Source organism: Rattus norvegicus, chromosome 1, assembly GCF_021556685.1.
Source record: "Rattus norvegicus strain SHRSP/BbbUtx chromosome 1, alternate assembly SHRSP_T2T, whole genome shotgun sequence".
In the NCBI taxonomy this organism is placed as follows: domain Eukaryota; kingdom Metazoa; phylum Chordata; class Mammalia; order Rodentia; family Muridae; genus Rattus; species Rattus norvegicus.
The window spans coordinates 8,775,817-8,799,852 of NC_141534.1; the positions used below are offsets into that span (position 1 = coordinate 8,775,817).

General features: G+C 43.8%; 1 protein-coding gene across 11 annotated transcripts in view; it reads right to left on the minus strand.

Annotated features, from left to right (window-relative positions):
* Positions 1 to 24,036, minus strand: part of Phactr2 (phosphatase and actin regulator 2) — a 269,278-nt gene that overhangs the window by 27,249 nt on the left and 217,993 nt on the right. For 10 of the 11 annotated variants that reach the window (XM_087553953.1, XM_087553942.1, NM_001437803.1 and 7 more), the window contains 4 exon segments: positions 16,301 to 16,847; positions 9,967 to 10,169; positions 8,382 to 8,538; positions 2,895 to 2,950 (listed from right to left, as the gene is read on the minus strand). In XM_087553953.1, coding sequence (XP_087410079.1) covers positions 2,895 to 2,950; positions 8,382 to 8,538; positions 9,967 to 10,169; positions 16,301 to 16,847 — 963 coding nt within the window. 11 annotated transcript variants of the gene reach the window in all.

Below are 24,036 nucleotides of genomic sequence, written 5' to 3' on the forward strand. Positions count from 1 at the left end.
AATATTCAGTGAGGCGTCCATTTAAGGCTCATCATTTCCTCTCCCTGTTGATTAATTAGCAGATGAACTGTACTGTGTGTTGTAAACTGTCTGGGGCATTAGGATGGCCTGAAGGGTTTCCACCAAGGAAAAAGGGGGCAAAACTAACAACCGGGGTAGCAGTGATCTGTTGAGCCACTGACTGGGATAAAATGAACTGGGCTTCCACACACGTTCTCTGTGGTTCTGTTTATCTTTTTGCTCCTCTACGTGTTTCCATGTGGGTGGCTTTTTGTTGTGTCTTGCTTCACTTTACTTAAAAATTTTATTTATTTATTGTGCGTTTGTGTCCACAAGCACACGGCCACTGCACACATGTGGAGGTCAGAGGAAAAGTTGTGGCAGTGGATCATGTGGGTCCTGGGGATTGTATTGTATTCAAGTTGTCAGACTGGGTGGCAGTGCCTTAACCTGCTGGGCCATCTTATTGACTCCACAAAAGGTTATTTTGAACAGACGAAAATGTATTCATAAGCTTTTGAAGTACATACATATGATATATTAACATATATTTCTGTATTTTCAACAAATGGAAACGAATTTATAAGCTTTTGAAATGTATGTATATGTATTTATCAACACACATGTATTTATATATGTTAGAAACCTAAATCAATGGGTATATGACGAATAAGGCGGTCAATAGTAGAATATGGATGGCAGACATGTGGTGAACTGTTCTCTGTAAAATTTCACCATTTTTTTTTTGTAGGTTTAAAAACATTCACAGTTAGTTGTTGAATGAAAAGATCCAGAACTCAGTGGCCTGGGTTATGGAAAATACATCTGAAATGACACTCCCAGTGGAACACAAGAGCGGTGCATTTTGTCTCAGGTCCGGTATGGAGGAGAACATAGCACTTTTCTTGACCAGCCAGAGTTGACTTCTCTGGTTGGCAAAGGTAAGGGACATGATACCGAGACATCGGGTTTGCTCCATGTCCTTACAGAGTAGCTGCTGCCATTTATTGTCACCTCAGCCATGGCTATGAAAGCGGTGGGCCTGGGTTAAAGAACCTGTTGATTACTTTGTGTTTTGGATCACTTTCTCGGCCCCCAACAGAGGATCTTAAAAACGATACCGTATCACAGAGTTTTCTGGTTTCTCCATTTAGATATCCTTGCTACTTTTGAACAAGAAGCTGGGGGATGCAAAGTCTGAGCAGGAAGAGGGAAATATAGAAGAGTGCGGAGGCAAGAGGGTCGGACGAGGTGTTTGTGGGCTACGCTCAGTGGAAAGAGCCTCCCCGGTTCTGCCTGCTTCCCTTGGCCTGCGTCAGGGGATCGGGAGCCAGTTATCTGCCTCTCCAGACTGGAAATGGACCTCCCGTTTCCAGAATCAACACGAACTTAGAAGGAAGTAAAACAGGGCTAGAGTCAAGACGAAGTTGACTTTGGTCCTTCAATCTTTCCCGAACCTCCAGGAAAACAGAGGGTACAAAAGCCAACACAACATTTAAGATCAACATGCAATAAATTTCCGGATCCATGAAAGAGTTCCTCAAATAACTAAAACTCCACTGTGGCTTGGCACATCCATCCCAAAGGACTGACTTACCCAGAATTTGCAAGGCCCTCTTTTCAAAGTATCTCATCAGACATCCAGTAAGACATACCCTCTGTGTGCACAGGAGCTCCCAGTCCAACTTTGAGCTTAAAAGCTTAACTTACTGAGTATGTCCCGGGAATTCATCAGAGAAAACATCGACACCCATGGGGTTTGTTTTCCTGTCAACATTAGATGCCTCGGAAGTGAAAACACACCCTCCTTTTGTAGCCACAACCATTTTGTCTTTCTGCACGTTTAGTAGGCACTCGGATGGGATCTATTCAAACCATGCTTGCGAATAAATAACCAGCAAAAGCACAGCAGGAGAGAGATACCGTGGACTAGGTGGTTGGTCCTTCTTGTACTGGTGAGTGTTCATCGTTGGGCTGTTTCGGTTATGGCAACAGTCCTATACATATAGTACAGAAACCTTTCTTTCCCTTAGAAAAGAAAATAACTCACACTGGAGTGTGGGGTCATCCAGCAGGCTGACTGTTCTCTGCCAGCTAGGTTGAAAAGGATGTTCCTACGCCAGGGGCTTACTGCTGTTGTAGTGCTGCTGGGGTTCTGAGTATAGCCATCCTTTGAGACTTCACAAAATAAAAGGCTCCTTTGGAGCTAGCTTAACATCTAGGTGTTCAGCCGGACTCTGCCTTTAAACTCGCCAAAGTTAGTGGCCGTCCTTCGAGGACGGCAGGGCAGACTGTGTTTCTAGTGGGATCTCCCACACTTAGCCACCAGCAATCAGAGTGGAAAAACAGAGTGAGGGAATGAATGGAGAGCTCTTTAGGTTTCAAGAAACCACAAAGAATTCAGGAAAGAAGAGGAGTTATCACAACAGAGGAAAATGAAATGCCTTGCAAAATTCCCTCTCGCCATAATTTTAAATCGGGACATTTGCTCAACCTAGCAACACGCTGTATTATTCATAACAATATAGGGATGTTTGATTGATTTCCTTGTGGATCCCTTCTCTGGCAGTTATTTGAGTAGACTGGAGCATTTGCTTTAATATTTGAGCAGAAGAATACATGGGATACATTTCTTTCTCAAGTGTAATTACTATGAGGAGGGTTCCACTTTAGGGAACACCAGGCTTAAAGCCATAAAATGAAATATGAAAGCCAAGAAAAATTATTTTTTTAGATATGTAAGCATCTAACTTACATATGTGACATCCACAGGTCATTTCAGGTAGCCGTGAGTCACATTTCCCTCCTGTTGGACAGGCTGTCTCCGGGGCACCTTGTTATTGATCATAGTGTACTATTGATTGAGGGATCACAGTGTGGCATGAGATACTCACGTTTTAAGATGTTTCTCTGCTCTAATTCTTCAGTGGTTGGCCTCTGGCTGAGTCTCCTACAAGAACGAAATGGAGAATATACACTACAGGTTACAAAATGGATACACCTCAAGCTACAAACGAGGCCTGTCCTGTGGAAGACAAAACAGTGAAGCTACACTTCATCATATCTTAAGAAATAAACCTAAAAATTTAAGCCTGTGAGATAAATCTCTCCCTTCCATCAGCTCGGACACCGTCGGGAGTGGCTTAGACTTCCAACTATCTCCCCTTCCCTCATCCTCGAAAGACAGGCATGTGACTTTGGTTGGGCACATGCCTACAGATCATGGCTTCCCTGGCAGTAAGGTGTGGGGTGTGACTGATTTCTTCAGATGGGACACGAGCAGAGAGTACTTTTAAAGTTGTTTGCCCCCACTCAACACAGACAAGTGTGTGGTCCCTCTTGCACAGGCTACACTCGAACGTGGCGTTATGAGCTAGCTTTGATCTTCCAGATGAGATCAGCCAGGGACGTAAGAGATTAATAAAGCAGGAGTCTGGCTGTTAGGCCTCTGAGGAGAGAGAAGGAGAAACTCCATCATGCTGGGTGGCCCAGCTCCCTCCAGACTGCCCAGTAAGAAAGGAATCATTGCTTGACCTTCTGGATCCCCGGCATGTTAGAGCAGCTTAACCGATAGCTTACTTAATTAATGTACAGGGCACTGGTGTCTCAAATCAGCTGCCGTTGCAAAGTTCACTCCGACGTTATTTATGAGTTGCTCAATCTATGCTGCTCAGGGTTTGAAGGGAAATCCTGTGTCGGGCCCCACAAGTTATCTTAAGCTACGTGGCTCCCTCTTCCCTGCTGCTGAGATAAGCCAGGCTCATCCAGGATTAGCAGCTAACTGCTTTACATGAGAGCTGAAATTCCTTATAACTTTGTTCTGGGTCTTGCGTACATGATTAATTTCTTGCTAGTCGTAGTGAAAGGTTTCCCCGGAATGTGCTCTGGATTTGTGTAAATGATGGTGGACGTACACAAGGGCGGTTGACTTGAATTGAATGATGGTGGATGTACACAAGGGCGGTTGACTTGAATTGAATGATGGTGGACATACACAAGGGTGGTTGACTTGAATGTACTATCTTCTAGACCTACCAAGCTCTCCATGGTAGGCACATGTCAAACCAGTGATCATCTGGCGCTTGCTCAAATTTCCCTTGGAATTAGATTTCCACCGGGACTACTTTGAAATTAAAACGACTTACGGAATCCACAAAAGACCCCGGGAAGCAACCGTAGCCATGCAGCTGGAGTCTATGCCAGGACCATACCGTGTGCTACGAATGAGTGTGCACTGCCAGGGTACTGGAGTCTGTCATGCCCAGGTGTGCTAGCTCTCTTACCGATGGGATGCCCTTCCTCTGGGATGTTTTCTTTTCCTTTCCTACCTTCACCAACCAAAGAGCGTACACGGGCCGGACTGAAGTCCCCCCAGCACATACATAGCAGATGTGCAGCTTGGTCTCCATGTGGGTCCCCCAACAACTGGAGCAGGGGCTATCCCTAAAGCTATTGCCTGTCTGTGCCTAGCCCTGCAGAGACTTGATGTGTCGGGGGGGGGGGGGCGGAGGCAGGGGTAGGGGTAGGGGACCAGTGTGTGTCCCCAGGAGGTGCCCACTCTCTCAGAGGAGAGGGAGGGATGGGGGAGGAACTCTGTGAGGAAGGACCAGGAGGGGAGCAATGATCAGGATGTAAAATGGATAAACAATTAATGGAGAGGAAAAAAAAAAAAAAAGAATGACCACCCAGGTTTTTGAACATGTGACTGGAGGTGATTTGTGAAGATTTGTGCTACCTAATATATGTTCATAACAAATTTGATACAAAGTAAATTTTAAAAGAATTTAAAAAGTTCTATAGTTGATTAAAACAGGAACTTGACAGTTGTCTTGAATGAAGAATGAAGTCTCTGAGTTCTTTATCCACACGTGAGAGTATGTAGAAGAAGACTTGGCTGTTGTAAGCACAGACAACCATGAGGATAGCCACATCTACCTTTTGTTCCTACTCTCAAAGTTTCTGGTATTGTGCTAGAAGCTTACTGTGCTGGAATCATTAAAACAATCCAACGAGGTAGTTCCTGGTTCCCGGCTTGAAGACGAAGAAAGAGGTGAACAAACGAGGTTCAAGTAAAACATGAGCAGACGCTGGAGTCAAGTTGCACCTGACCTAAATGTGTTTGTCGGAGTTCTAGTTGTGGGTAAAATCTTGAGCAGGACAGATAAGGTGTGCTGTGCTCACTGAAAAACAATTCTTTAACATTTACACGCTACGAAGAACAAACCTTACTGCGTTGAAAGATATTAAAGCTACAGATCATGTGTGTGCTTAACGAAGAGATTAAGTATTTGGTGGGCGTCGCTGGGATCCTAGCTCACAAAATACAGGTGGTACCCACAGTGGATGGTTAGACATGGTCTCCATCCATTCTGATCTATACCCATACTTCACTTCCTGCAGTTCCCTAGGGAGTCTGGGCCCCATCTCCATCCAAGGAATCCTTGATGAAACAGGCAGAAGACTGATGTCCTTCCTGCACTGCTGTTTTTGATATATTTTGTTTTGGCTGTTCTTTAACCTCTTTCTTTCTATATTGGTGCCCTGGTTTTGTCCACTGGGTCTGTTTTGATTTGCCACTGTTATAAACGGCCTCATCGTTCATATCTTCCTATGGCCCCCTTTAAAGAATTATCGTAGCTCCGAGATGGAATGATTATGCAAAGAAATAGCTTTATGGTTATTTTATTGTGGCGTTAGACTGCTTCAAAAATATCAACCAAGGACGATGTATGCTGGTTTGCAGCAAACTCAGGTTTAATTTTTGGTTGTACTCTGCTAGTTTAATACGTGCATGAAATTTAAGTTGAAAGTGCGCATGTAACATCACTGGAATGCTTGTGGTCCAGGTAGTAAAAGCCTTAGATATAAGAACTTTGTTTTATGAGTGGCATCAAACAGAAGGCATCTCCTATCTTGTTGTAGATATATTTCTGTCAATAGTTTGGGGTTTTTTGTTTTGCAGCTCTAAATATGTCCACATCCTATTAATTAATTAACTAATTAACTAATTAATTAATCCTTTCAGGCACGCATGCATTCATTCATTTGTTTGCGGTGCTTATGACTCAAACCTAGGGTCTTACATTTGGTAACCTGGTGCTTTACTAATGGGCTCCACCCTAGCCCAGACTTGCTGACTGACTAGTAGTCCCCCCTCACTATTAAGCATATCTTAAGGATATCAAGCCTCAAACATCTTTGGAATGTGCCACGGAGGGGTCCTGTTGTAAGAGTGATAACTTGTCTAGTTTCCAATGATAAAATCAAAACACCATCAAGTGTTCTGATTCTATCCAGGACATGTGCTTTCTTCCTTCAAACTTCTTGCTGGCCGCACAGCTGACCAGCCTGCTTGATGAAGTTTTCTCACTGCTACAATGTTTGCTGTCTCTCTAAATTCATCCCATGCATGGCGGTTGTCTGCACAGGAAGTGTTTTGAGCCTCGGGTTAAAGAAAGAGCTGGTTATTTAAAGTGGCTGCCACCTCTCCCACCAGCTGTATTCCCCTCTTCCGTGCCAGCGACAATGTTACTGTGATGCTGATGCTGACTGATGAACCTTAGATTTTTTTTTTGAACTTGCAGAAGTTATTATGTAGCAGTTTTGTTTTCTCAGCTTTTTTTTTTTTAGGCATAAACTAAGTAATAGCATTTTGGTCCTATAATTTATATTTTTTCCCATTACAGAGAACCATGACTGATAGATAATACTTTAGTATTAAAAAAAGCAGGGGAACTTTGCTCATTTAGAAATGATTTTAGGTTTCACTTAGGGTGCTAACCTATTTAGCGTAATTTATAAAGCCTTCAGTTTTGGTTTGTTTCAGGCTTTTGCAATATAATACAATTTTTACCTGGGTGTCGAAGATGGAACCCAGGTCCCCATGCTTGCACAGCAAGCACTTCTTTACCAAGTGAGCGATTAGAAAAACATTTACTATGATAAACTGTGCTAATATTCCTTGCTTTTAAGGAGTTTATCTCATTTTGCTATCATTTTATATGCATTGTTATTCAGCGATTAAAATTTTTCACAGCCGAACACAAAGGCAATAAGATAATAAGACACATTTGTCACATGTTTTCCTGCATGTCGTGTAGAGGGGATGGTATATAAGAAATCCATCAGTGACAAACAGTGAGCCTACCCTGGTTCTGCTACAAAGAAACTGCACAGTTTCCAGCCGTCCCCTTTCTCTCCCCCAGGCCCCAGAGAGGCCCCTGGTTGTGCTTCTTAAGAAGACAAATTTGACATGAAGTTCCTTTGACTTCTGCTAGCTCCTTCCTGAGGCAGGAAATGGTCAAGGCTTAGGGCCGAGGTGAAAACACTTCAGTGGGAAGACCTTTGGCAATCTGCTCAAAACTTGTGGAGTCCTGGAGGGAGTTGCAAGTGCTGGGGATTCCCAGGCCTCCTTCAGGATTCCTCAGGAGGGTGACCCTTCCCTTCAGATAGGAGCCACAGCTGCTGTCACTAAAAGTCACCCTTTTGGCAGAGAAAGGCCTTTGGGGATTCTTTCCCTGTGGAGAATAGCCCTGGTAAAGACCTTCCCACGGGAGCCTAGAAGCCTCTAAACAAGGGCAGCCACTTCCTCCCATCTTTACATCCTGGTCTGGTTCCCTTCTCCCGGTGACATGCCCTGGTGCATGTGCAAAGTGGGAGAACACAGCAGGAGACAGCATGCTTAAGCTGGCATCAGAAATAAGAGCTTTGGTGTGAAGGAATCAACCTCCATTTTTTAAAAGTCTAGTTAAACGAACTTCTGAAGGCATGCGTGGCAAAACCAGAAGTCCTTACAGTACCGGAGGGAAGCGGGGAGGGAGAAGAGATACCGGGTGGCCCACTCGTTCTAAGCTAAAGGGCTACGTGTGGACAGAGGGCTATGCTTGCTTACCTGACTAGGACGAGGCTAGGCCAAGTTTGGCATGTCTCTTGTCTCACAGCCCACATGATGGAATCTCATAGTTGTCACATAAAAACCGCAGTGAGTCCTCAGATTAGAACGGATGGTGGACAAGTTCTGGCCTGCAGGCCAAACCCTTCATGCCACCCTTCTGTGGTAAATGCATTTTAGTAAAGAGTTCCCTGGGTCATGCGTTTATATATTATTACATCTTTTGTACAACGGCACAGTGAATGGCTGCAACGGAGACCAGCCAGCCATGAGAGTCTGAGTATTCACAATGGATCCTTGGTGAGGAACGTCTACTGACATCTGATTTTGGAGATCTGAAAGGTACTGGACAACTGACCAAAGGGTGAATTCTCTGAGTGGTTTACTGTTTGAGACTTAAGCCTGGTGAATGTACCAAGACCCCAGGCAGGTAGGGAACTGTGGGAAGAACAGGCATCACTCCCTGCTACGCTCACACCCCAGCAAGTACCTGACCAGCTTGGTTCCGATCTGTTGTCGCAGCTCCTGCCTTTCTTCTTCAGACGTTCGCTGCAGGATGTTTTTGTCCTCTAGCTCTTTCTTGGATGGTCTGTTGCCAAGTTTGATGGCGAGTGTATCCCTTCGTCTGATCTTACTTGCCAATGCACCTGAGGTTTGAAAAGGGCAGAAATACAGGTACATCAGTTTTTCACCTCAGCGGGGCTTTCGTTACGTGTGGCTGGGCTTTAACAGGATCCAGGGCAAATCTTTTGCTTGCATGCAACAGGGGAAACCTAATCAGTCCAAAGGAGATGGGGGGTTGAGTTGGACATAATTCATTTTGAAAAAGAACTGCAGGATTTCTTTTTTCTTTTTCTTTTTTAATGTTCTGGGAAGAAGAAATCCCGAGAGACACCATGAACAAGCTTGGAGGCATCACCTCATCATTAGGATGGTGATAGCCGACGTTTATTCTGCTGATATGGTGGGCTGTGGAAGTCAGTGGTTGTGCAATGCTTTTGCTTTATTTCAAGTCAAAAGCTTACCCTCTCTCCTTTTTCTGTACAGTTAATCCTCGTCATCCTCTCCTCCCCCTTCTCCCACCCTGGCCAGGCTTCCTGCTGGCAAAGAGCCCTAGCTATACACACAAATGCTTTAACCCTCAGTCAACCAGGCTTCTTAAACTCCCAGCAGACAGGAGCTATCGGATGGATACTAACGGATTTCTATTGACTCATCAATAGACCAATCACTTTTAGTCATTTGTAAGTTCAATCCCACACTGAATTCCTCCCAGTCATACTCTTTCTAAGTTAAAAGCAGAGCTAAACAAAACAAAACAAAACAAAACACGGTTGTAGCTGCACGTTCCGGTCATCTGATTAGTCACAGTCATGGCCTTCATTCCCCTTTAGGACTCTTCCTTTCTAGAAGTCTTCCTATCTTAGCCATAGTGGACAAGTGAGGAGGTCGAACTTCAACTAAGTGTTTGTCATTCTCGACTCATTCCCCTCTCTTCAAGCTACACTATAAATGAGTGAATTTTTCTAACACTTCCGCTAGGCTAAGGAATCCCCACCTCCTCGACATTCTTCAAGAACAGGTCCCGGAGGATTCCCTACCTTTGACTTTCCTGGGAAAAGCCTCTGTTCTTAGGAAGTTTAGATTGTTTGTATCAAGGCAAATATTCAGCCTAACTGATTGATGAAGGGATACCTATGCAGTATCCTCGTCTGGAAAAACAATATCTGTTGCCATGAGCTAAACTTTGGGACAGGTACATTTTGTATTTTCCTGCAGTACGGGGAACTGAACCCATGACATTTGCTATCCTCCAAGCCTGTTTTTACTTTTTAGCTTGAGACATGGTCTCATGAAGTTGCCCAGGTTAGTCTTGAATGTACTCTGTACCCAAGGCTTGCCTTGAATTTCCTATAGACTTGCTCCATCCTTCCATTTAGCTGGGATTAAAGGTTTGCATCACCAGTTCTAACTAGGAGAGATACATTTCTTCTAACTTGAGAGAAGACAGTGCATACATAGTAGGTGGCCCTCTGTCCATCACTCACGCCTCCACCTCTTGGTAATAGTCTTACTTTCTCCAGTGCTGTCATCATCATCATCTTCTTCATCATCATCATCTGTGTATAAGATGGGTCCATCCGAGTCAGAGTCATTGGCTTGGTACTCTCTTGGGGCCTCATCCTCTGGGGCACTGAAGGATTCTAATGAGTCTCCCATCTGTCCAGGGGTCAGCAATTGAGGTCCAGCCTTTCCCGGCCCATCTTTGGTTGTAAAACTGTCAAGGGCAGATAAGCACAGGGTGATGGGAAGTTCAGAGCAATCTTTATGGATACAACACAATGAAAAGCACGTTAGCTAGCATCGCGGATATCCTTCATGCGGAAGGGAGAAACGCAACACGGGAGAGCCAACCAACATGACCCACTCGGAAGTGCTCTGACCCGTTACTTAGTTATTAAGGTTAAATAGTTCTTGTTTGCAAAGCGAGAAAGTACCACTATATGATACCCAACACTTAAGTGCATGAACAGCGTGAAACTGTACTTTGTCCACACTTGTCCATAAATAATGGGCCACCAGAGGAAAAAGTAGAGGTAGGGCCAATGGAGGGGTACCTTATTTAGCAAAGTGCTTACTGCGAATGTCTCAATACATGAGGGTTCAATCCTCAGAACTCATATTAAAAAATTATAGCTGTGGCAGTGCTTATAATTTCAGTGCCTGGGAGGCCGGGACAGACAGACAGGCAGATTTCTGGGGCTCATTGGCCAACCATCATGGTCTACAAGACCAGTAAAAGACCCTGAGTTCTGTAAATGGATGACATCTGAGGAATGACACCTGAGTCGGACCCATGGCCTCCACGTATACATGCACATGTGCACAGACACAATCCTATACACACACACACACATGCACACACGCATGGACGGACACACGTACGCATGCACACACACAACAATGAGTTAGAAGGGCCGGGATACTTGATTCTGTTTGCATTTCTTGTTTGCTCTTTGAGTCTAAATGTCGAGCCTCAGCTTCCTCGCATATGTTTCTGGATCATTCACTTGACCCTACTCCCCTGTTCTCACAGCTACCCAAACACGACTCCATGACAGAGCTTAGCATCCCTGACAGGTCTGTCTTCTGACTCCTACCATGCCTTTGACAAATAGGATTCATAGTTCTCTGCATCTCAACATCCAGAAGGGTGTCACATAGGAAGGCACATATTTTATTAATATTGGAACAAATCCCATTTTCTCTCCAGCCAGAGAAAATACAAGCAAAAACCCCAAATCCTCTCTGTGCTTTAATTTCTTCGTGTATAAGACTTCTGGACTTAGAGAACTAGAGTAACAGTGGAGATACAAAGTGTTAGATAGGAGGAGGCTTTAGAAGAAAGGCAGGTAATAGCGCTCTGTCGTTCAAATGGGTAAAGGTGTCCAGAGTGCTCACTCCCTTTCAAAGACTATGCATGGGACAACAGACAGTTAATCTCAAAAGCAGTGAAATCATTGTTGTAAGATACAGAAAACCTCTCCCAACATTTTCTGATATAAGTAGATGAATTCACATCTGGATGTCATACTTCTGAAAGAACACACAGAGAAAAAAAAAACCACGTCTGATGTTCTCACACACAAACGAACGAACAAAACCCTAACCTCTCACCCTTCCCTTAGACAAACAACACAACCTGAAACTGCTTCCGTTAGTTCACACTGGTAGACTTCGTGAGGAGAAAAGGCATTTAAACCCAATTTTGTGGTTTTAAGGCCAGGCACTTCTAAGACACTCTATTTTTTACTTAGAAAAACACAACAGCCTAAATTGTTCGCAAAGAGGTATATGGGATCTTACTTGACTGTGTGTATGTGTGGGTTCACTAATTTTAAATGTCTTCCTCCGCCATGCATATTATTTAAGATGTGGTCTCTCAATGAACCCAGAACTTAACATTCCAGCCAGACCGGGGTCAGCAAGTTCTCCAAGATCTGCTGGTCGCTGCTGCCTTCTGATCTCCAGCACTGGTGTTGTTACACGTGTGTACTGCTATACCTTGCTTTTACATGGTGCTGGGGCTGAGTGGAGGTTTTCATGATTACTTAGCAAGCACTTTACCCACTGGGACATCTCTCAAGTATCTGAAATCTCATTTTAAATTATGTGACATATAAAAGTAACTCAAGTTGGGGATTTAGCTCAGTGGTAGAGCGCTTGCCTAGGAAGCGCAAGGCCCTGGGTTCGATCCCCAGCTCCGAAAAAAAAAAAGAACCATAAAAGTAACTCAAAATTTCCCATCTTACCAATTCTTAAGGGTGCCATTCAGTGGCATTTGGGGACATCCACCTTGCTCTGTGATTACCATGTCACATCTCCAAAACTTTTGCATCTCTCTAAACTGAAGCTCTGTCCCCATTAAACAAACACTCCCCACAGCTCCTACCCTCAGAAACCACCACTCCCTTCTCAATACCTGTGATACTGACTACTTTTCCAACCTTGTACAAGTAGAATTCTACATGGGGTGTACCTTATGTCACCTAACACAAAGTCAAAAATATCCAAGACACAGCAGTGTCAGGACTTCGTTCCTCTTGAAGGCTAGGTGATAGGACAGTATCTATGTGTGCACTGTCGTACTTACTCATGAGTCGATGCACAGTGGGGCTGTGTCTGCCTTTTAGTGATTCTATGTACACTGGTGTTCACATCCATCCCCCACTTTCAATTCTTTGAACTCGTTGAATTGCTGAGTCATATGGTAATCCTATATTTGCTTTTTGGGGACAGCGCACAATGAAGTGTTATTGCAAATAAGGGAAGGGTTATTCCTGTGAACAAATTTTTCTATAGTCTAGAATCTGAGCTGAGTGCTACAGAAAGCTATTCTATTTTGAAGAGACTGTCAGTTTGGGTGTCTACACTATGCTTAAGAGATATGTTAATTAACAGTACCCTCTGCATATGCGGAATGAGTTACTTCAGGGCTTAATCCTGGTGCTTGTGCTATTACTCACCAATCTATTATATCAATTAGTTGAACCTTACCATTGGTAGAGTATTTTGCAGGATCCAGCAACATTTACTTACACCTCATAACTAGTGCAGATTATAAGGTGGTTAAGGAATTTACAATGTGGATCCAAGAAAGGCTGTGAGTCAGTGGCCCACCCAACCTTGCCGGTGCAGTGTGGGATCCAGACTGAGACTGTTAGTCTACTCACTAAACGTTATATTTTATCATTATGACTAGTCAATATTTAATATTGTCCAAGATGTGGTCACTTCATATCTTGCCTCTCATGGTTTCCTGAGAACACTGGAAAACACAGTTCATTCCATAATTTTTTTGTGTGTGTGGGATGGGCTCAACAGGTCATTTTCCAACATGACTGCGAATGGGCCACGTTTTTTCTGCCCCAGATTATAGAGATGTCTGTGTTATGGATCAAGCTGTAAATGAAGAGAAATGGACTGAGCAGCGGCCTGTGCGACGGGGAGAGATGTAGGTATTTTTATGCACAACCACTAGCCCCTTTTCAAGTTTTTGATATTTGTATCCCAAACAGAAGGCTTTTCATGCTATGACAGAGTCTTCACACACCGGGTAACTAAATATAACCCGGGGAAAGTTCTAGGGAAAGCAAGCGAGTGAGAGCCAAAAACTCCAATTCAAATTCCACTTGAAAGAGAGAGAATCTGGGAGGAAAGCTGAGGGACTACGTCTTCCAAGCTCATTAAATCAAGTGCAAACACAAACTGCCCCCGAAGAAGGCATTATAATGTCAGTTTTTAAATTAAAAAGTATACCAAGATGAAAATGAGTTCTTCTAGGAAACGCTGAGAGTTAAGCCTGGCTGAAAGGAAAATCCATGATAAACACTCCCCAGTTTCGAATGAGACCCAACCTTACTCCCCATAATTGCAGCATTGCCGGAAATAGAAAACATGCGTTTCTTTATGTAAAGCAAACTCTTCATGTGTCTGAGAGAACGAAGACGTTAATTTCTAGTATGTAGTATGTATCGCAGTAAACGCTGCTCCAAATGTTCATGGAAATTAACTGCCAAGAGTCAGGTCGCCTATGGATATGGGCTCTCTGAACCCTCACACCGCCCAAAGTTTACCTCCCTTTCTAGCATACTGAATAGCAGACCTGTATGTATACTCAACCTACTTTTCAAACGTGAGATCCTGTCCTAAACACACCTTTCCTGAACACACTGGTCAATGTTTTCATTAAGATAAGCTCTGTGGGGGGTTGGGGATTTAGCCCAGTGGTAGAGCGCTTGCCTAGCAAGCACAAGGCCCTGGGTTCGGTCCCCAGCTCCAAAAAAAAAAAAAAAAAAAAAAAAAAAAAAAAAAAAAAAAGAAAAAAAAGAAAGTCTCAATATTAAAAAAAAAAAAAAAAAGATAAGCTCTCTGGAACCAGCTTCCTTTGCTCGCACCTATCCCTTCGGTGCCCACTGCATTGCCCAGCACAGAGCCAACAAACCTGGATTACACAATGAAAATAAAAAGTTCGGCTTGAAGGGATAGTTGTCTTGCTCTCCCAGGTAAGCTGCCTTCTGTGGTAAGGGCATCCTCATGCAATGCTGGTATTTGACACAGACTTCCCAGCCTCTAGTACTTCGAGTCAACACATGCACATTTATTACAAATTACCCTCTCATGTGCAGCCTGTGACAGCATCGTCAAACAGGCCCATGGAGATAGCGCTCCGTTTATCTCAGTGTCCTCGGCTTCCTATAGCTTTCATTAAAACGTCAGGCAAGTAATGTGTGCTTAGATATTTATTTATCTTCCCTTGCTCTTCCTTCAAATGAGATTTTTCTGGATGATTTAAAAAATAAGGAACCGATGAACTGCTACAGAAAAACAAGAGAAGCAGAAGTCGACGCAATTACTTTGGGAAACAGAAAGTTGTCCCAGGCTGGAGGCTGGTACAAAGGGCTAGCATTACCCTCTCATTTGGCCACTGCTAACCTGGTAATAATACTAAGTCATCTGCTTGAACTCTCAGCTATGGGGTTTTAAATTAAAAAAAAAAGCAGATTGTAAAGTAGGGATGTCCTAGAGAAAACTTATGTGAATTAAGTGTTAATGCACACTGCTTGGCTCCTGACATTGATCAAGTAATCAATAAGTGAAGGTTCTATTACGAGAAATTAAATAATTTAGGTGCCTTGATGAAAGCCACACTAATTAGAGTACAGGGTACTTTTAAGGACCGGACATGACAGATTTTTGGAAAGAGATCTTGTTAAATGATTCCGAGATTGAAACACGAAATTTCGAAACAGGGAAGGGCTGGAGTTTAGATCTGAGTCTCCCCTAGACAGAATCGACAACGGCATCAGCCAGTGTTTATAATTTATACACTCGTGTGCTCTGCTAGTCGCTCACCTACGCGTCTAACTCAACTTTAATAGCGTATTTACAGGACTTTTTGAGTGACACCAGGAAAGGAGAATGAAGATCGTTAACGAGCTCAGGCTTCTAAATTGGGCAGCTGGACAATGGTGGGTCACTAGCCCATAAGGAGTTTTGTTTGTTTGCTTGTTTTTTTTTTTTTTTTTGAGTAAAACTAAAATTGACTACTATGGTGTCTTCTGTTACAATGTACAGAATCCCCCATCAGAGGTGCCTCATCTCCAGCCCTCCACTGAAGTAAGGGGACCTTCCCTCTAGGCACTTTAACTCATTCTTCCATTTTCGTTAAGAGTTCAGTGAACATGCATTGCAGGCCTAAAGCGCACTAGACTCCGCTCTGGTTTCTAGGAACATAGAAGTAAACAGCTCGTGCTGGCCAGCCAGTTCTACCCTATGTGTAGGGAAACTTTTCTAAATAAAATAGTTACTACCAGTTCTGGCAAGAAGTGTTAGAGGATTTCACAGGAGAAATTAGAACCCAGTGAAGGAGTCACGAAAAAGGGGCTCGTCCTACTCTTGGTATGAGTGGAGCCAGGGTTTTAAAGAGTTCTTTACTCTTTCTCGGTCTTAATTATCCCAGGGAGGAAAGCTACATTGTTACATTAAGATGAAGTCGAGTAAGAATGGGTGGGCTATCTGGGGCCAAACTCTAGATATTTAAAACAAGACCTGGATGGATGAAGGGTAATGTTACCTAGGTAGAAAAAAGAGAAGAGGGAGCCATCCCGATTGAGGGTCTGAACAGCCTTGGAAAGGTGCATTCGTCAGTATCTTAGATTTTCCACACAGTCTACGGAACCTGACAAGCCCTGGCTTAGGAAAACCAACGGTGAGACCACCCGTGTGTTACCTCAACGTCAGCAGATTAAAGGCAGATGGGCGCAGACTACGTTCCTTTATTCCAAGGGAGTACTCTAGTGGCCTGTGACACTTAAGATAGAATTTGAGGTCTGTGCCCCAACTCACCATTTTGCCTGCTCTCGGCTCCCACCTAAGCCGGTGCTTGAGTACGGAGTGGTTCTGTTCGCTGGTTCTTCAGTCCCAGGGAGCGGACTTGTTTCTAAGGCAGAGATGGGCAGGGTGGGTCCATCACTGACTAGGACCATGGGAGTGTCCAAGGCAATAGTGCATGGATCCTCAGGGGGCAGAGGAAGGGCAGGTGAAGATGGCGGTACTGTGACAGGTGGCAGAGCGACGACGACCGCCTTGGGTTTGCCTGTGGCCTCCTCCTCTGCTCCAGCAACAGTTTCCTCTGGCTTGAGGCTCTCTACTCCAGTGTCTGAGAGCTCTCCTTTAAGACTAGACGTTTCAGAAGTGACTGTGTTGGGGGACAGTCGGGATGCCGCCGCTGCTGGCTGCTTGCTAATCTTTTTCTTGCCCCTTGTGGTCCCAACCGCGCCTGCTTTGCCAGTGAGTGACTCCTTGGGTCCTCTGGGATGAGAGGAGGTGGACGAAGCAGATGGTGAGGATGAGGCTTTGGAACCAGTTGTTTTCTTCGGGTGAGAGGAACCAGCTAAAACAGAGACATTTTTTTTTTTTTGCATTAAAAAAAATCAAAGAGAACAATACTTTTTAAGTATTTACAATTTACTGATTTACAATTGCCAATGACATTTAAAATTCTCCCTTTAAAATACATTCCATCAGTGACTATTAAGAAAATCAGTTAATAATGATAATGATTTTGTTTGTTGACACCCCACCCTCCACCCCAAGCCTCTCACGTTAGAGGCGGCCAGTGACCTTCATGGCCAAACAGGGCAGCAGCTCTTTGTCCTTTGAGCCACTCTTACGGACTTGGTCCTGTGAAGGGGACAGTCACTCCTGGCAAGCTGGCTGTGGCAAACATATGGGCCTTTCCTAATAGCTCTCTTTGTGTTTTCCTGGGGATGGAGAGGTGGCCCACATTAAGAAGAAGCAGGGTGTTCACTTCTAGCCTTTTTCTGGGTCAGAAGCAAATTAATTTATTTCACTGCCTTCCAACTGTTAAGCTCCAAGGCAACCGTTCCCAAAGCTCCTGGGAAGGAAGCCTGTCCGGGTGGCCTATACTTTTCATATGCAGTGAGGAGAGGTGAGGAGGGGACAGTCACAGTGGCCCCCCTGCCCCATTTGAAATAAAAATGCAAAGGAAAAACATCAAAATGCAAGGAAAAACATTTATCACGGTCATATGAATAATCTGAAGGGGAAGAATACCACTCCCAGAACTTGTACTTGTGAGCATGCGTGTGCATGCCCGTGTGTCCATGAGTATGTCTGTCTGCATGTGTGTATGGGTGCATATATGTGTGTACATGAGTGTGTGTGCATGTGCACATGTGTGTGCGCATGTATGTGTGTGTATATGTGTGTACATGAATGTGTGTGCATGTATATATATGTGTCTGCGTATGTGTATATGTGTACATGAGTGTGTGTGAGTGTGTGTGCGTGTATGTGTGAGTATGTATATGCACACGTGTGTGCATGTGTGTATACATGTATGTACATGAGTGTGTGAGTGTGCACGTGTGTGTGCGTGTATGTGTGTATATATGTATGTACATGAGTGTGTGCGTATGTGTGTGTGCTTATGTGTGTGCGTATATATGTGTGTGCATGTGTGTATATACATATATGTGTATACATGAGTGTGTGTGTGTGTGTGTGTGCGTGTGCATGTGAGCACATGTGTGCACGTGTCCATCTGGTTCCTCACATTAGTGCCCTTGAGAGGGTCTTCAGATATTAGTTTGGTTTTGAGCTCCTAGGCTCAAAGGGTTGACTTACTTGTTTCTACAAGAAGCTAGAACTGAGAGTGCAAACCACTTCACTCAACTTTCCCAGAATTCCTGGTCCCGAGCAACAGGAGCACCTGGTTATTTTGACTGTTTATGTTCCGGGCAAGTCTTCAAAGGACTGCCAGGGCACCTGTGCATACTTCTGGAGAGTGCTGACTTCAACTAAGGAAAAGTCAGTGAGGTAGTCATTCTCTTTGCCTTTGAAACACATACTTATGTTTGAATTTTTCTTTATATCATCCTGGGAAATGCTTTTACACTCCCAGGAGAATACTCTTTTGTGTCACGGTCTTTCTGATCTGCATTTCCTCCAAAAAAATCTCTTCTGCTACAATGCTACCTATCTTACTTTCCCAAAAGAGAGCTAAAGTTTCTTTCACCCTTCAGAAATGTCTTGTTAGTGTTCCAGGGCCATCCCACACTGCACAAGACATTATGGTCACTTACCTCTGGACGCAGCTTTATTGAAGTCAGTGAGAGAGTGGAAATGAAGAACAAACACAGGAACAGACAATGAGACATATGACTTCATTAATGTCGACATGCAAAGGAGCCAGTCTTATTTAGTGACAAGATTTGGGCTTGCAAGGACTCTCTCTGGTTGGAGTAATTAGTATTTTAGATACACACAATAGCCGGGTTTCCCCTTTGCCAAATCTGGGTTTGTCTGCAGAGTTAATGAACCTGATAATCTCTCTCTGATTACAACTTAAACTCATTAACCATACATACTTAAAAAAAATCTAGCCCCACTCTAAATTAATTTCTTAAATAAAAAGCACACCAAATGCTTTGGGCTTAAACACTTTCAACTATTATCCTAGCTAAACAGACTCTTTCTTCATATCAACGCTGGTGTTATCACTTTTAACATTTTTTGAAATATTTTTTCTTTTTGACGGAAAATATTTAATGTCATCTTGTTTTAAAGAAAAAGGGCCCTCCACCTCCAAATCATATTTTGTCTTTAATGTCTCTTCTAACATGGGAAGGCTTTCTTGAGATCAACCTGGGCTAAGAAGGAAATTGCACTTCCGAATTAAAACGTTTTGTTAATGGAAACAACGAGACACACAAAACTTTGGGGCCCTCTATGGAGGGAAAATTGTAGGTGATCACTCTTCTCAGAGATGTAATGGGAAGTCGAAAGTCCCAATGTCTCCTCTGCACCTTAGGGACAGTCATATTCACTTATAGAAACCCCCCCCCCCCCTGCACTTTTTACATTAAGGCACTGGATACAATGATAGCTCCCCAGCGTTTTATCCTCTCGGGAACACCATAAGCATACACTAAACCTTTGAGAAAGTGTCCGTAAATGATTCCAGCTCTGTCATGAATGCTGTGTCCAGCCTTGGTGCTAATCTCCAGCCTCCTTCCCAGAGTCTACAGTGAACTCGCACCACCTAGAGTAGGACCGAGGGAGGAAGTGTGTGCAAGGCAGGATCTTAATTCCCAGGGGCAGAGTGATGGTTTGAGAATTTCCCTTTCTTAGTAGCTCAGCGCCTGTCTCGTGTCACCCACCACTGCTAGGCTTTGCAAGGCCACGGGGGCCACACAAACACCAATAAGAACAGACAGTGTGTCCCCCCAAGGAAATGACCCTTGGGCTCTGCTGTCTGGGCATTCTGAGATATTTTACTTTCGATAGATTAGAAGAGGCCTGTGTAGCAGAGATCAAAGCCGGGGAGACAGGAACGCAGGGAGATGTCTACTTGCACTGAAAGGGCTCTTACATCAGAAACTAAACCTTTCTTTGAATTTAAGTATGACAAGCATAAGTGGCACAAACAAAGAGATAACACTAAGAAGGCAAACCCTGGTAGTTCGTTTCTGGGAAGCTGCTGCCCATGGGATTTATTACTGTACAAAAGAGGTTCTGTGCACGAATTTATGGGGGAAAGCCATTGAGTGTGGGAATTTTGATCCGTGTCCTTTTAAAAGTTAGATGACACAGCTGGTATCCTCTATTCCACTAGAGGAATGGAATTTTCACTTTGCACTGAGCATCTAAGGCTGAAAGAGAAAGCCAGATAGGCAATGTATGGAGTTCGCAAATTTCCGTTCATGATTTTTTTAATGGCAATGTGTGACTGCAGGCCAGCAGGACACTTTGACCAGATGGTCTCCTGGTGTGCGGGCAAAATGGGGCATACAGCTCTCCGCCCATCAAAATGATGTAAAGTGGCTTAGGAAAAACAGGATGTCACGGATGTATATAGGAACCTTTTGTCATTATCAGAGGACAGGAAACTATGGGTATTAAAAATATAAGACATCGCAATCCAGCAATTATGCCAAAGTCCTGTGTCACATTGAACACACAGGACTATGGTATTTTAAAAGAGAAACACTGATAAATCCCCCCATAAACTTCCCTGGGCAGCAAGTCAGTTGCTGTCTAGATACTGCTTCATTAGGCTAGCAGTCTCCTAGGTATGCTAAAGGAGTGGGTCTAAGTGTTCATGGTGGAAACCAAGATTAACTATCCCCCATTGCTCCAAAGGCCACCGAGTTCACTTTTCTATTACATAGCTACTGGCGTTGCATCCCGAGACAACAAACGACCACACTCCTGGGAGAAGCTATAGATCCCATACCCCAGAGCCTGACATCCTTGACTCTACCCTGTCGTGCACTAGGGTGTACTCACCAGCCTCCCGGGATGTGTTTCGGCTCGTTGGCTTGGGCGGAGGGACGGGGGCCTGCTTACTGGGAGCCTTGACATTTTTTCTAGTAGGAGGTACTTCATCCCCTTTGTGGCTGGCCCCAGACGTGGTGCCTCCTTTGGGAGGCACAGAAGACTTTTTTGGTTTGGGTTTGGGTTTAGGTTTAGAAGGAACGGTAGGAGGTAGAGCAGCCGGTGTTTCAGAGTGGATCTCAGAGTTCTCTACAAATGAGAAGTGAACAACAGAGCGGACTGACACAGACACGCACGACAGAGAAGCAGGAAGCAAGACAAGGCGATGGTGATATATGACATTTGAGAACCAGACAGTGTTTTTACCAGAGGAAGCAAAGTTTCAAGGGAAAACAAAGACTAAAAGACAGACAGGGAGGGTTCTCTGCATCCGTCAGTCATTCCTTTCTTTGATAAAAGGGTGGCGTACGATGTACCAAGAATCAGTGTAGATGGGCACTAGCCATCACCTTTAACTGCAGCCTTTTGTGTGCTGTCGCCAAAATGGGCAACCAGTGCTAAATGCAACACAATGGCCAACCTTATCAACAGGGCAGGACCCTTAAGAGTGACAGATGAGTGTAGTACACACACTGCCGTGGGTGAGACGGACAACCAGACGTCTTAGTGCCTCTAAAACAATCAGGTATGTTCTATACTCTTGGAGACTCTGGGGGTGGGGGTGGGGGAGGTGTTTGACACAAGGCATTTGGCTGTTACTTTCTGCCACTAGAGTACCTTCGTGTTTTCCTTGAGGATCAGGGCAGCTTCATATTCTACAGTGACCTCCTCTACCCTTTAGATCAGAGCCACAGCTATAGGTTTGCAGAGTCAGGGAGTCAGGGAGTCACTTTGTCTTACAAAATGGATGCTCACACAATAGTTTTGAAAGGACAAAGCACACATTTCATAGAAAAAGAGAAGACCCCACGAAAGCTGGGAGAGAATAATCAACATCATTTTGGGGATTCTGAAGGCTCATCATGAGCCCACGTCTGTATTATTTCTAATAGCGACTGGAAGTACATTAAAATTCGATTCCAGCCCAAAGAGCCAAGTGGTGGTCTCTTTTAAAAGGAACACAATTAAAGTGTCAATACAAGGTTGCCTTTACTAAACCGATCTTCCCAGTTTTGCATAACCAAGAAAGGCATGGTAAGTGTCCTAGTCCATTAACATTTCTTCTGCATTGTTTCTTGGACACACCACACACAAACCCCAGCAGTACTTTGGGGGCCATGGAGATAAACTCCTTTTTAGCCTTCCAACTCTGCCATGATAGTTTTCTGTGAGAGCCTGCCATACTCGAGATCCCTAAGTTGTGTGCATGTATGCAAGTGTGTATCTAGTCAAACAATGCCTTAAAAGTCATGTCTGTTCAACGAATGTGACTGGCTGACAGCATTTGCAATTGGTAGAAAAATACTCTTTATTATTTGTACGTGGGTGGTAGTGAATTAGGTGAACAGCTTACTGACGTTTTAAAGGCCCTGCATACTCGTACAATGGAGATGATGTCAAACAACTCTCAGATTTCATACTGTTATACTGGAATGGGCTGCAGATCACATTCTGGGTCTCAAACATCTAAGGATACCTACTGAGAAAGAATAGCAGTAGACCAAGAGCATAGAAGACCTTGGGGAAGAATTCTCCTCTTGCCAGAAAAGGCCTAAGGCCACCCTACCAACTGTGGAATGATGTGCCTTCAGAACCTCAGAAATATGCATAAAGCCAGGGCTGTGGGTGGCACCTTATGTGCTTGCTTTTGAGTATGTTTTAGACAGAGGTATGTAAAGTGCTTTAAAGCCATGTGATCTTCGTTTGCTAATACAACCAGTTAACTGAGAGATGCTGCTGAGTGGATTGGCTTGACTCAGACAGCAACCCAGGAGGCTGGGTTTGCATGACAGGGAGCTCATAGAAGTATGAGACCAGAAGAGAGGAGGAAGTGAATCAGCCTGGTTTGATTTTTACTTTGCAGATTTAAAAGGTATGCGACTGAAGAAGTAAGTCATACCTTTGTTTTTAAGTAATTTCTGTTTAAACTGATTCTCTGTGATATTACTCACAGGTGACATTTGTAGTTTTGCCTCAGAGTAAGGCTCCCATTCTTACTACCTTTCTTGGTTAGTGGCACCTCTCTTGACGAGAAAGAACTAAGTGTACTAGTCTGAGGAGTAGGAAAACAAAAGCTCTCCCAGCCATTCCTTGACCTGTAAGAGCTGTCATCTTCTCCTGAGAACACCAAGGCCTGCTGGGTTAACTAATATAAACCTGTCAGCAACTTTTTATTACACAGATAAGGGAACCATCTCCTTTTAAGTCTGGTCAGTCCCTGAGTAGCAATGACACCCACAGGGACTAGGGACAAATTACAGATGGATATGAAGTTTAATGGTTTGTTGAGACAGGAATAGTTGGAACTAAAGAAAATAAAAGACACCTGTCCCCTCCCAACCAAAGTCTCTACTTGCAAATGAATCTCTTTAAAGTCTGTCTGCTTTCTCATTATTTTCCAGAAATAGTATCATCAAAAAGTACAGGCTAATCTCTCATTATCAGTGTTAGTAAACTTAACCAGAGGTTTCTATTGGAAGAAGTTAAGGACAGTCCCCTAAATACTCTGCTTAATACCTGAGGGCGGCAAATTAATAAGTTTCCAACAGCTTACTAACGTTTTAAAGGCTGATGACTGTGTCACAGGGCTTCAGCCTTCTGGAAAAGATGACCTCACATCACTAGGTTAACTTAATAAAGCCCACCCTTTTCTGTTTTGTCTCTGGGAGCATTTGGTCAAGAGATGAAGAAATTTCATGTAAAGCAATTTCTAACAGTTCTCAAAGTGTCTAAACAATCCAAATGAAGCTGAGAAATGTTGCCATGCAACTCAGAGACAAACATTATAGAAAACAGGAAACATACCATTTCCTGAAGATCCCTACCTATGTGCGTGTTAACATTTATTCAGAGGATTTTTGGTCAAATCTTTCCTTATCACCTCAAGGATTATGTAAATCTAGGGCTCGGTGGAATATAAGGTATAATTGGGATGGAACCACTGTTAGGAGTTCGTGAACATCCTGGAGGGCCCAATCAGATATATTTTACGCTACCTGGTGTTCTGAGCCTACTGTAGAAACCAAGTTTTTAGAGAAGCACTTGCAGGATCAGCGTAATTGTTTTTGGCTTACTCGGAAACTTGAAAAGCACATGGGCGGACCAGAGAGCAGAGATGTGGC